The 14,382-nt window shown below is 41.0% G+C and overlaps 1 protein-coding gene across 2 annotated transcripts in view; it reads right to left on the minus strand.

Moving 5' to 3' along the window:
* The window catches only part of PXDN (peroxidasin), a 144,182-nt gene that overhangs the window by 7,983 nt on the left and 121,817 nt on the right, over nucleotides 1–14,382 (minus strand). For both annotated transcript variants that reach the window (XM_010591886.2, XM_003411793.3), the window contains 4 exons: nucleotides 10,069–10,203; nucleotides 9,034–9,242; nucleotides 2,970–3,090; nucleotides 2,442–2,574 (listed from right to left, as the gene is read on the minus strand). In XM_010591886.2, the coding sequence (XP_010590188.2) occupies nucleotides 2,442–2,574; nucleotides 2,970–3,090; nucleotides 9,034–9,242; nucleotides 10,069–10,203 (598 nt within the window). The remainder of the gene's footprint in view (nucleotides 1–2,441; nucleotides 2,575–2,969; nucleotides 3,091–9,033; nucleotides 9,243–10,068; nucleotides 10,204–14,382) is intronic.

A 14,382-nucleotide genomic window follows, 5' to 3' on the forward strand; every position in this document is an offset into this window, starting at 1 on the left:
AAAATAACTAAAGTATCTTCCAAACCTAATAAGTGAGAATCCTATAAGTTAACAGAGCTGCAGATACAAAATTCAAAGTATTACAACATGAGCACCACTTATTTGTATACCTCATGAAAATTGTACCACGTGTAATCCACTTAAGTATGAAGAGCAGTGGTTTGCACGCTTCTTTTTATTTAGCCTTATGCTTTCTTCTGGAAACCCTGGTGGCGTAGTGGTTAGAAGCAGTTCAAATCCACCAGGCACTCCCTGGAAACCCTATGGAGCAGTTCTACTCTGTTCTATATAGTCGCTGTGAGTCGGAATCGACTCGACCGCAATGGGTTTGGTTCGGTTACATTTCTTTCTCTCTCTCCCAATGAATAACCCCGATTTTACCCAAGAGTACAATATAGAAAATAGGAAAGATGGAACTAAGCTCCTTGGGTAGAGTGTTGTTGTTGTGTGCCATCGAGTCAATTCGGACTTATACCGACCCTGTATGAGAGAGGAGAGATGCCCCCATAGGGCTTCCTAGGCTGTAATCTTTACGGAAGCAGATTGCCATATCTTTTCTCCCATGGAGTCGACCTTTCAATTAGCAGCCAAGTGTTTAACCACTGCGCCACCAAGGCTCCTTTCGGGCAGTGTAAGTCTTAGTTATCCCACAGGGAGGAGACATTCGTTGTTTGCAAAACCTCTGAGGTGCCTCAGGAAGTGCCTTGTGGGGAAATTCCTGTAATCCTGCTTGACGCACTGGAGGGTACCTGTCACCTGACTCACATCCAGAGGTACCTGATCAAATACATCCAAGCGCCAACCCCAAAATACCTCCCACCACTCCCTGGGAGCAGTTATTTAAAAGTTATTACTGAAGAAGTAGCTCAAGAGTTCAAACGAAAACAAATCTGAATCCTCCTGAAGTGAGCAGAACACTGGCAGGACTTACCGTATTTTTTCACAAATACAAGCCCATGTGAACAATGAGTACACACATACAGTACCTGGAAATGATGAGGTTCAGTAAAACAGTTACACACAGTGCGCCCATGCAAGTGCCCCACACGTCTTGTGACATTTCCCGAAGTGAATTTCGGCCTCATTCACCTGTCCTCCCATTTTACAAGTAAATCACACCGTTCTGTTCCTATTCCTTCGTTCTCTGCGTTTTCTTTAATCTCCTGCTTACATGTATAATAACAGTCCAAAATGTTACTTCCGATCATAATTGTACAATAAAGCTATAGGTCATGATCAAGAAGTCTTGGACCAAGTTTGGTAGCGCTTTCTCCTCACCCCCGGAAATCAGAAAAAACAAAAACCCTGCATTTGTTTCTATTAAGTTGATAATTACAGCACATTAGCCTAACAGTTGAATGCCAAAACTTATCAGACCGTCTTAAGTGAAACCGTTCCTTTATGTTAGGTGCTTATTTCGTAGTTTAATTATGTCTTCCTAGTGCTAATGTCTTTGATCAATGACCATAGGTCGCCTTAGTCACATGCTTGCAAGCACAGGCGTATAAAAGGACCCTTGCTGCTTCTATTTTTTTAATTTTATAGAACTTTAGATGACGGTTTACAGAACAAGCTGGCTTCTCATTGAACAGCGGGTACACATACTGTTTTGTGACACTGGTTAACAACCCCACGACAGGTCAGCAATCTCCCTTCTCGACCTTGGGTTCCCTGTTACCAGCTTCCCTGTCCCCTATTGCCTTCTAGTTCCTGCCCCTGGGCTGCTGTGCCCCTTTACTCTCATTTTGTTTTATGGACCTGGATAATCTTTGGCTGAAGGGTGAACCTCGGGAGTGACTTCATTACTGAGCTGAAATGGTGTCCAGGGGCCATACTCTCAGGATTTCTCCAGTCTCTGTCAGGCCAGTAAATCTGTTTTTTTTTTTTTTGTGGGACCCTTGCCACTTATATACCTCACATTTGTGATTAGAAATAGAAACTTAAGTCAGCAACATGTACAAAAAAAATTGGTATAGTGTGCTTACGAAAATAACGTAACACAGTTATAAAAAATGTATGATGCGTGCATTATTTGCGTAAAAACGCGGTATGTGGTATGGATGTTTCCAATAGGCAGAGGAATTGCGCAACTCCCACCCTTCCAACAACCGTCACAGGGTTGGCAACCCTGTGGCTTCTGCGGTGCTCAGGTGTTCCACCACCTCAGTGGACCTGATCAGGCTGGGCAGGGTGGGGATGACAGTTCAGTGTGACTCGGTTGCAAACAAGGCTAAAAAGAAGAGCAAAGCAAACAAAAATACCCTCTGCTAGAGGTTCTAGGAGTTTGAACGTTTATGGATTATTACAAAGTGCTGAGGCAGAATTTACATCTTCAGAATCACCTACTAAATAAAATGTTTTTAAAATAGGTAGGAAGGATTTATGCTATTGAAAATGATGACTGTGGATACAAAGACAGAGTAACTTATAATTCCCATTACCTGTTTTCTGAGGTCTGTGATGGTCTTTTGCATTTCCAGAACAAATTCTTTGAAGTCATTTGTCCCTGGTACATTTGCGGGCTCATAGGAGGCTGAAGTGGCGTTACTGAAATATTTATTGTGTTTTACAACACTGTAGGGAGGGAAAAAGAAGAAGCAAAATATAATTTTAGCAGTTACAACTGCTGTCATTTTATGCAAGTTCAAAACCTGCCACCTTCAGAGCTCAAAGGAAAATTGAAAGTTGCTTGAATGGTGCCACTGGGTTAGATGCTTGACTCTGAGCTTGATGGAGGTTGCACTATCAATACAGACAAGGCACGACACAGGCTACAGGCTTGTCCCACTGCCTAGCCTACCAGCCTGTGTTCACCACCTGTCACAAGGGGGACCTGGTGGCAACAGAGATCTGCCCTTGCAATCAGCTCAATCCCCAATAATACTATGATGGTGAGACTTTCAGAACTATTTCTAGGAGTGTGGGAGGTCACTCTATACATCAAATTTTACCCATGTTGACAACCGTACCTCAATATTTTTTGTTGTCTTGTTTTCTTTGTGGGTTTATCTTCCTGGTAGCTGAATTCAAGAGATCGTCTGCCTCGGAAATGATATGAAAATGCGTTAAACTGTCCCCTAGTCCTACAGTCTGAAATGAAAGCATAAAGGGGTCTATTAGCTGTTGATGACTCTAATTTTAGGAAAAATTAAGTATACTTTTTCAAGTATTCACAATCTTGATGGCACACCGATGAAATACACTGTGACATCTTTATGTCACAGGCGATGACTGAGTGGATCGAATGGATGTACCCCCACTCTCCTAGACCCATCAAACCAAATAACCAGTCTTGCTGATTTAACCCTCTCTCGTTGCCTCCATCTCTGGTTCAAGCCCTCCTTCTCTCGAGTCTCCACTTCTCCAACAGCCTCCTATCTAGTCTCCCTGCCTGCAGACAGCCCCAGTCAAATACAGCCTTTACAAAGTCACCCAACCACACTCACCATTCTGTGGTTTAAAACCCTTACATGGTTTCCCATCACCTAGGTATGGGGCTCCCAGCTCTCCAGTCTTCTGGGATATGGCTCTGTTTACTCAGGGAGTGCCATCTTTCATCTCTGCCCACTTAATCTTTTGCTCTGGGAGCCCTTTATTATGGAATTCCCACATGTATCATATTACTTCATGCCTCCCTGTCCTGTTCTTGGGACCAGCAGGCATGCCCGTCCCTGTTTCCCCTCCTGGATAACTCCTATTCACCTTTCAGACCTAGCTAAGAGTTCCTTCCTGATGCCCTCAGATGGGAGTAAACTGCTCCTTAGTTCTGTCTCTCTCTGGGTCCTGTCTCCACACTTCTGAACAAATCATCTGGTTCTCAGTGCAGAGGGTATGAGTGTAAAGGTCATATACGGCCATTTTCAAAATTCAAAAGACTGGAGGAGAAACTCCGCAAGAAGAGAAAACCTACAGGAAGAATACACTGAAGCGAACGTGTCTGCTTACTCTCTCCCCTGCAATCATTCTTCTGGTCTAGATTTGTCCTGATTAAAGCTGGAAAGTCAAGCAGCCAGCGGTTGTTTGCTTCAGTTTCAAAACCTACAGCTCCACTTCTACCCACATATTAAAGCTGATAAACAATTCCACGAATGTATTTTGGCAGCTAACTAGTTTCTGATACAAATCTAGAACGCTGGATCCATCTCACTGTATTTTACTCACCCATCGTCTGCGGTAGAACAGAAAACTGCAGTGTTTCTTAAACAGCAACCAGGACATGAATAAAATCCTATAGACAGGAGCTCCTCTCCTTGACAGCCACACCCTCTCCCAGTAACACACCAGCCCTCTGCTGCCCATATTCCTTCCAGAGCTTTCCTCCCCTTTGACTCAAGACCACAGCCTAAACATTTCTGAAACAAGAATGATTATTCTCGGCTTAAAAATCCCATCCCAGACTGTGTAGGGTTGGGGCAGTGGGGAGGGGTCCCTGTGGAATCATAAAGGTAACACACAAGCACCAGCATGTGAGAATAAGGCAGATGGAGGTACTGATCCAGTCACCAGGTACAAGTGTGAATAAGGGCTGCGGTGTGGACCCTGGCTCCAGACCCAAGAGCTTCTACTGAAATGTCACCGCAGGGGAACTCTGCCAGCAATGTCCTTCACCGTTGCCTCCACTCACCATAAAAAAAAGCACAGGTGAAATCACACCTGTGCAGGCACCACCTCCTTGCTACCCTGCATTCCTAGGCAACAAGCAGGTGGCCCTCCTGGGACCTAGCAGTGTATTTCCCACACAGTGCTTCTTGAGGTTGGTAGTAACGGAGGCTGGTGCACGCACCACATAAATGTACGAAGCCCATTAGATGCCTCCGGATCACCCTGTAAAACAGAGGATAGCCGGAGTTCAAAGGCGAAAATCCACATTACAAGCATCCCGCTACTCTTAGGAAACAGCACCAGTTTCAGTGGGATTTTAAAATAATCCGGTCCAGGTGCATTTCAGCATAGCAACAAGAGCTCATTTTAAAAGAGAAGAAGTGTTTGTTTTCCTAACCCTGATGACATTTTCCTGTTATCAGAGTTACGGATCTCTTTTCTTGTCAAGCACTCACATCTCATTTTAATCAAGTCATCCAAATATCACCCATCACGGGACAAAATGACATCAGGTGCTTCCTAACACGATGCATTGAGAAGGACACAGCATTGCCTGTACTGTATCCCAGCCAAAACTGCACAGCCTGAATCTAGTCATGAGAAAAAAATCAGACAAACCCAAGTGGAGGAAAATGTTATGAAAAGGATAAAAAGTAAAACTGAGAAACTGTTCCAGATGCGAGGAGATTAAGAGACAAGCAAATAAAATGTTAATTCATGATTCTGGACAGAATCCTGGATTGGACATACGCTGATATAAAAGGACATTATCAGGACAGCTGGTAACTGAATAAGATTAAGTCAGATAACAACATTTCCCCCGTGCTCAATTTCCCGATTTTGATCATACACACTGAAACCAATTATTTAGGAGTAAAGTAGCAAGATGTCTGCAACTTCCTCAAAGGACAAAATACGTAGGAACAAAATATGTAATATGTGTATGTAACCCGTAATATGCATATACAGAGAAAGAGGATAGTAAATAATGAAGTATATGCAGCAAAATGTTACCAATCGATGAATCTGAGCGAAGTCCACGAGTTCTTTGTACTATTCTTCATTTCTGCTCTATGTTTGAAATTATTCCAAAATTTGTGTGTGTGTGCAAGCACGCACGCACTCATGTGTGCGTATATTCTTTCCTTAACTCTTCGATTTCCCAAAAGCTGTAATTCTTAACTCTGGTCAAGAGAAAAAGAACCTATCTACCCTGGAGTTGCTTCTTTATGTTTGCTTTGTGCAGGGGTGTCATTCTTTAACTTAAAAACAAAATAAAATTTTAAAAAACTGATTAAAAGGTACAGCTCAAGAAAGTTTACTTTCTATGAATCTTTTTTTAAAGTTGAAATGAAAATTAATTAGCAATCAGCATTTGGTTCTACCAAACCTTTTTTTTTTTTCTTTCCTCTTTCCCTCTTTCTGCTCTACTTAGATTCGGCTTCTGGACTAAGATCAGATAAAGCTCATAAAGCACTTTGGGCTTGATCAGCTTAGGGCTATGCCTGCTATTCTGACGACGAGGGAGTACCTGGAAAAAACTATGTCAAAAATTGCTTTAAGTAGCTAAATTTCTCAAACAGTTCAACGGGCAGTAAGGAAAGGGCTCATAAAATGATAACGGAGAACAATGCCTGGCTTTAAAAGATTAAGTCTTTAAAAGGGCTTTGGATTTTCTGAGCAAAAGAGCAGAAAATCTGGCTCCACTGCTTCTTAAGCAGCTAAAAGTAACCTGGTAGACTTACCAGAAAATGAAGTTTTTGTATCAGAGAATAAAAAGAATTAGTACTTTCCAATGGTTTTCCAAGAGAATAATGTTCTGCAAATACAAGAATCAACTTTTCTGCCATGCTTGTGGAAAAGTATATTGAACTGAATAAACTAGTGAGGATATTAAAAAAAAAAAAAAGATACAGATTTCCAACAGATTTAAAACCAGATTTAGAAAACTGAGCACAATTTAATTTTTACTTGAGTTCTTCTACCCTATTACACATCACATTTTGCTTTAAAATATACATACATACAAATACATATATATGAAGCTGTTAAAACACAACTCCAATGTATCAATTCAGATTTAAAATATTTACTAATTAAAATATCAGCCTGACCAGAGCTATTACTTCAGGAAAAAAGAGACGGTGGAGAAAATAATCCTGTATTTTCTGAACTTTGTGTGTTTTTCTTAAACTACTAATTACCCCACTACACTACAAAGTCCAAAGTGTATTGGATTAGGAACGTGGAGACCACAGTTGTGGTTCCATCTCTGCCAGCAGCTAGCAGTGTGGCTGGGTGACTTACCTCATCTTCCTGGGCCTCATTTCCTTACCCACAAAATTGTAGGGTTATATAAATGTGTTATAAAAGTCTCTTCCAGATCCACCATTCTATGGGTCTTTGATCATAGTTTGAATAAAGCCAACATCATATTCAAATTAGAAAATGGGAATCTAGGTTAACCACAAGGGGATTTTAGGAATGCAAGTAGGAACTGACAATGTTATTACAGCAGACACATAAAACAGGTTGCTGTTAAAACAACCAACTAGTTGCCGTCAAGTCACCTCCAACTCATGGCGACCCATGTGTGCCAGAGAAATGGCTGATTTTTTGAAACTGGATAGCCAGGCCTTTCTTCTGAGGCACCTTTAGGGTGGGCTCAGACCTTGCAATGAGGGCATTAACGGTTTGCACCACCCAAACTGTCTTCAAAGTAAGCAGCTGAGAGCTAACTCAAGGAGCAATCTGGAATGCGGCATATAATGAAAACGCGCCTGGGTTGACTGTTATTCATGAAGCATTCTGTCCACTAAAGCTTGTAGACTCAAAATAGTAAGACCACCTTTGTATCTGCATGGTACACTTTAATTCTGTAAAACATATTTTATAACATTTTTCTTTGATGATACAGAAATTTAGAAAACCCAGCATAAAGTTTTTAAAAGAAAATTTTATATATTTGATATGCTCTTTTGTTTCTTCTGTATCCTTTATTTGTGGGCATTTCTGGGTTATAGTAAACAAGCAACACAACTCATATTTAGACACATAGAGTGAAACCTGTGAGAGTCAGATCTGGACGGGACTTCCTCGGAGAACAGAGGATTATTTTCAAGCTTTAAGGGCTAATGTAATGTGTTCTGCTGACTTGCTTGGTGCCTATTACTCCTTCTTTTCCTCCAGTTTCTCTCATTTGTAACGGAAATGTCTAGCTTGTGCCTGTTCTGCCATTGTACCTTTAGATGCAGACAACTCGTATTCTAGATTTCATGGATGAAGAGGAATTTTTGGATTTTGGACCTGGAGTTAAGACTTTTGCTATACGATGGGGTGAATATGTTTTGCATGTTGCAAGGATGTGATTTTTTGAGGGCCAAAGGGTGGCATGTCATGGATTGAACTGTGTCCCCCCAAAATATGTGTCAACTTGGTTAGGCCATGATTCCCAGTATTGTGTGGTTGTCCTCCATTTTGTGATAGTAATTTTATGATAAAGAGGACTAGGGTGGGATTGTAACACCCTTACCCAGGTCACATCCTTGATCCAATGTAAAGGGAGTTCCTTTGGGATGTGGCCTGCACCACCTTTTATCTCTCAAGAGATAAAAGGAAAGGGAGGGGAGTAGAGAGGGGGGACTTCATACCACCAAGAAAGCTGCACTAGGAGCAGAGAGCATCCTGCACTGAGATGTTCCCAGACCAAAGGAAGACTGGTGACAAGGACCTTCCTCCAGAGCCGACGGAGAGAGAAAGCCTTCCCCTGGAGCTGTTGCCCTGAATCTGGACTTGTAGCCTACTAGACTGTGAGAGAATAAAAAAAAACCATTCTCAAAATCACAGTTTTTATTTTTTGGGCTTCATAATTCCTTAATAAGGATATAACATAATTTAACAAACCCCAGTATTAACCACTGCACCATTAGGGCTCTCTCTCTCTCTCTCTCTATAAATACGTGGACCCCTGGTGGCGCAGTGGTTAAGAGCTTGGCTGCAAACCAAAAGGATGGCAGTTCAAATCCTCCACCTGCTCCTTAGAAACCCTATGGGGCAGTTCTACTCTGTCCTATAGGGTCGCTAAGTGAATTGACAGCACCTAACAAAAACAACCCTGGTGGTATAGTGGTTAAGAATTTGGCTGCTAACCAAAAGGTCAGCAGTTCTAATCCACCATGCGCTCCTCGGAAACCCTATGGGGCACTTCTACTCCGTCCTATAGGGTCACTATGAGTCGGAATTGACTTGATGGCAGTGGGTTTGGTATTTTTTGGTTTAATAACAACAACAACAATATTTGTCTACATATGTATGTGTGTGTGTGTGTACTCAGCACAATAAAAAATTAAAAACAAAATTCACCAAATCTGGTAAAACGAAAAAGAAAACAAAGTCAAAAATGAGAAGCAATGCATGTTTTCGAATACAAACCTTCACAGCAATCCTGCCACATCCTTAAATCAACTCTGGGAATGTCGTCACAATCGCTGTATCCGTGTGGGAACTCCGCCATTCTGAACACATCCTTCTGTACGCGGGTGATGTTGTCAGCATTGTCGCATAGGATCCTGGCCAGGGACGTTTGCTTGATTTGTGTTAACTGAGCAGGGGAAAGCACCCCGGGGTTTTCATACCATAACCTGTATTTCCCCCAAATGAAAACAGAACCAGGTTAAAAACAAGGAGACTCAAAGACCACAGGGAGCTGAATTAAAATATCCCTCTACTAAGTTTCACCTACAGAAATCACTCAAACATTGCCCGTATCTCCTACTTATAAGGAAAAAAAAATTCCCCAAAGGAACAAAAATCTGGACTAAAAACAACAGAGGGCTAACTGTTCTAATTAACTACTAATGAGAATAGGCTTCTTTTTAACAAACTGACATATGCGTAAGCTATCTACTGAATTACTCGCTGGTGTTGTCACTAGGAAAGGCCTGCCACCTGCTTTTCCAATACATTAAACTCAACTGATTAACATTAAACTAAAATTGAAACTTGAAAATCTTGCTATAGGGTCAAACTCCTCTGAACACCTACAATGGGGTAACTGTAGGAACTGTTCAATTCTTTTCAGAACAAAAATATTCTTATCAAATGAAAGTTCTCAAGTTGTGGTGTCAGGTAAGCCCAAATCAGTTAATCAAAAAAATCAGTTGTTCACATCAAATACTAAGGGGTAAAGCATTTTCCTCATACTTAGCCCATGGAAACCCTGGTGGCGTAGTGGTTAACAGCTACGGCTGCTAACCAAAGGGTCTGCAGTTTGAATCCGCCAGGCGCTCCTTGGAAACTCTATGGGGCAGTTCTACCCTGTCCTATAGGGTCGCTATGAGTCAGAATCGACTCGCCGGCACTGGGTTTGGTTTTTGGTTTGGTTAGCACGCGGGCAGAGCCACCACCAAGTCTTCCCCCCTCCCAAGTCCCACAAAGGATTTTCTTCTCTGTTGCGTCTATGTTTACCTGTCCCCGTCTCGCAAGCGTTTAAACTGTGTGCTCAGCAGGCACATTAGGGTGGGTCCCAGTCGGCTACCAGGAACCAAGTCTTCCACCATGAGGGCAGGAAATAAATCGATGTTTAATGGTGAGCCGTATAACCTACAAAAACAAAACAAAAACCTTTAAAATATACTCAACAGAGCTCTATCTGATCAAAAACAAAGGGAATATGAAAAAGTCATTTTTTCTGTCACTCTTTTACATTATTCAGATCTTTACCTCCCAAAGAAAATGCATCCTTATTTCTTTAACTTATTCATTGTACTTTAAAGAAATTTTCCTACTTTCTGATTTATTTATAAATGTACGTGTGTGTTAATATAATATTTATTATGATAAGTTTAGAAAAGCCAAGAAATATATAAGGAAGAAAATTAAAACCACACCTTTTCCTACTATTCAGAATAACCACGCTTAATATTCGCTTCCATAGCCTTCCAAATTTTCTTCCACTGATACATGTAACCACACTTAATATCGGTGTGTATAGCCTTCCAGTATTTATGAACACAAAGGAGCCCTGGTAGAGCAATGGTTAAGGTGCTAGGTGCTAACTGAAAGGTCAGCAGTTCGAACCCACCAGCTGCTCCATGGGAGAAAAATGTAGCAGTTTGCTTGCATAAAGATTACAGCTTTGGAAACCCTATGGGGCAGTCTACTCTGTCCTATAGGGTCACCATGAGTCAGAATCAACTCAATGGCAATGCGTTTGTTTTTGTTTTATTTTGCTTTATATGAACACCAACTATATATAGCTACAGACACATTTTTTAAAGAATAAAATTGGGATTCTACTATATATTGAACATATACTAGCTACAAAGAAAATCTTTTCTAAGCAGAGATAGTATAAAAGGCTAAGACAATAAAGTTGAAATGTTTAAGAACAAACATATTCATCAAATTCTTCCAATTCCTTAGAAATATACTCTTAGTAAAAAACCAACAACTTCTATTATAAATTATTCTTATCTAATTTATATAACATCCAAAATACTCCACCAGGCAACAGGTGGCTTAGTTTCAGTTGCTATTCGAAGTGCCACTATGTTTTTATAAAATACATTGTATAATTCAGACCGCCCTTTTTTCACAAAGCTGAAACGAGTGACAGCTGTCATCAAGACAGAAAGTCTCCTTCTTAACTAACAAGGTGTACAAGGCTTATGTGTCCTCAGTGGACGTTCCTTTTACAATGAAAATAGAGGTTTTTTAAAATAACATTTAGTTTTTGGAATTAAAGTTTAAAAGAAGGGTACGTTGTGCTACGTTCAATGACATGAACATTGAACTTCCGGGTATAAGGTATCTATTGTGATGCAAATATAGTTAGAAAGAACCTTGACGGTTATCTGGTGTAGTGACTAAGGTAGTGTGAGAAACAGGTGTAGTGTGAGAAGCAGGTGTAGTGTGAGAAGCAGGTGCGCTGGACTCACCCAAGGGTCTTTTCAAAAACAAGAGAGAACTCTTGCTCCTGAGAGCGGAAGTTCCTTCTCTCTGCTCACTCGATCCAGTCCCAGAAGTAACCCATCATTATAGGACTGGAATAAACAGATTCTTTAGGCACGTTCGAGATTAAAAACCAAACCAACTTTAAAGTCGCCGCTTTAGTCCAATATGCTATTTTCATATCTGTGTTCATGTATTAGTGGTAAAAAAGATTGGAAGCCTATACACGCTGATATCAAGTGTGGTTACATGTGTAACGGCAGTAAGTGTGACTACATATATTAGTGGAAAAAGAGGTTATGTAGCTTGCACAAGTTAACACAGCTAGGAGCAGACACAGCTGTCTCAAATCCAAATAAAATCCTATTCACTTTCCATTCACCTTGGTGCCTTGAAATAAAAATAAAATAAATGGGTCCCAGTAAAATAGATAATAATGACGTTTCATTAAGATCTGTTACCAAACAAACAAACAAAAGTCCTTCTTCCCTTTGAAATCCTCACAGAGTTGATGTCCCCTGATGTGGCATAGTGGTTAAGAGCTATGGTTGCTAACAAAAGGTCAGCAGTTCAAATCTATCAGGTGCTCCCTGGAAGCCCTATGGGGCGGTTCTACTCTGTCTTATAGGGTCACTATGATTTAGAATCGACTTGATGGCAACGGGTTTTGGTTTGGTTTTATCATTGTTTAATTTTTCATGTATCTATATCTTATTTCCCCAACTGACAACCTACCTCCCCTAATAAATAATGGGTTAACAGAGAAAAAAATAAATTAGTGACATAATATGTGGGTAAATAATATGTAATTTCTACATCAGGGTCTATAACAAATAACTAAGCACAACTCCTGGGTCTGCCAAGGACAGAAAGTTGGACTGCTAACTCCTTTGAACTTTTTCAAAATAAGTTTGGCAGACGAGAGAATGAATGGAAAAAGTAATCCATTTCAGTCCAGACAAGAACAAAGGAGTATATTTAAGCACATAAAAACTGAAAGCAGTCCACAAAAATCCTAATTAAGTAAAAAATGTGGCAAAAAAGGATGAAAAATAGGTTGAAACCAGTAGAGCATATGTATATTTACTTAGTGATTTAATGGTATTAGTTCAATGAATATTGAAATATATTAAACTTGGCAGGAAATAATCATTTATTCACAGCTTGCAAAAATTATAAGCGCAAAATCATTTTTCTCTAGAAAGCATGGGTCAGATCCTAAGGAGAATATGGTTCTAACTTCAGTGCCAGTAAACTGGCAAGGGTTCAGAAAACACGCTAAACAAGTCTTAAGCAGAATTTTTTTGAAGCAATTCTTTTCAAATGGGAATTAACATATTTAAGTATAAAATGAATGATAGAACTAATTAAGTCTATGGACTATGAAGGATCGTTACGGTAAAAACTCTAAGAAGTAATTATTCTTATTTCCATAAAAGGCTGTACCCAAAGAAATTGGTATAAATAGCCTGAAGAAAAGCTAATGAGCAAAGGAGAGATAGGAACAGGCCTTTAAAGCAAGAAGAGCTGCTCGATCTCTACACTTAGGAGAACTTTGGAGACAGTCAGATTGTCTCAGAAGTTCCAGGGGAAAGTGAGTGGGTCTAAGCCTGGAAACCTCGACCCTAACCCCAGCTCCAGTACTTACTAAAGAGCTGCAGAGTACTATCTTTGCTTTTTACCCGTAACATAAGGGGTCACAGAAGGTGAGCTTGAGGGTTCCTTTTAGATGTAATTCACCTAAGGCGTTTTTCATTTTCTTAGGAATGGTAACTCACCAAATGGCTTTGTGACTCTGCTTTCCACTGAGACCTACAATTGTAGGCCAATGAGATTTACCCCCAGATCGGTAATGTTACTGCTCAGAAGACTGTAGGGAAGATTTACTGAGCCACAGTCAATGGCAATCACAGAGGATGTGGCTAGAATGGCTTGGACTTGGGGTAACACAGTGAATACAGGGATAAGTTACAAGCCAAAGCCATCAGAGATGGTTTGTTCAAGGGCCCTACTCTGCCAAGGAGCCCTGTTGGTGCAGCGGTTAAAGCAACTGACTGCTAACCAAAGGATCGGCAGTTCAAAACCACCAGCAGCTCCACAGGAGAAATATGCGGCAGTCTGCTTTACAGCCTTAGAAACCCTATGGGTTGCTATGAGTCAGAATCGACTGGAGGGCAGTGGGTTTGGTTTTGGTCCTACTCTGCCAACGCCAAGTTTTAGCTCTTTTCTCCCTCTACTCTTGATATGAATAGGAAACCATTCCTTGAAACCCAAAAAATAGTTTCAGGTCTGGTGTTTTTCCATTCAAATAATTCATAGCAACCCTATTGGAAACCCTGGTGGCGTAGTGGTTAAGTGCTACAGCTAACCAAAAGGTCGGCAGTTCAAATCTACCAGGTGCTCCTTGGAAACTCTGTGGGGCAGTTCTACTCTGTCCTACAGGGTAGCTCTGAGTCAGAATTGACTCGACGGCAACAGGTTTTTTGGTTTGGTCTGTAGGACAGGGTAGAGGTGCTCCCAGAGGGTTTCCAAGGCCGTAAATCTCATGCAAGGAGACTGTCACATCTTTCACCCACAGAAGGGTTAGCAGCCAAGCGCTTAAGCAATGGACTACCAGGGCTCCTTAGCCTCTTTATCACACAAACAAAAGCTTGACTATGTGTAGTTGTGGCTGGCTGCAGTAGAGTCAATTCCGACTCTTAGTGACCCCATGCACACAGAGCAGAACTGCTCTAAAGGGTTTTCAAGGCTGGGACCTTTTGGAAGTACATCTCTTGACCTGTCTCCTAAGGCACCTCTGGGTAGGTTTGAACCACCAACCTTTTGGCT

The sequence above is a fragment of the Loxodonta africana genome, chromosome 12 (assembly GCF_030014295.1).
Source record: "Loxodonta africana isolate mLoxAfr1 chromosome 12, mLoxAfr1.hap2, whole genome shotgun sequence".
In the NCBI taxonomy this organism is placed as follows: Eukaryota; Metazoa; Chordata; class Mammalia; order Proboscidea; family Elephantidae; genus Loxodonta; species Loxodonta africana.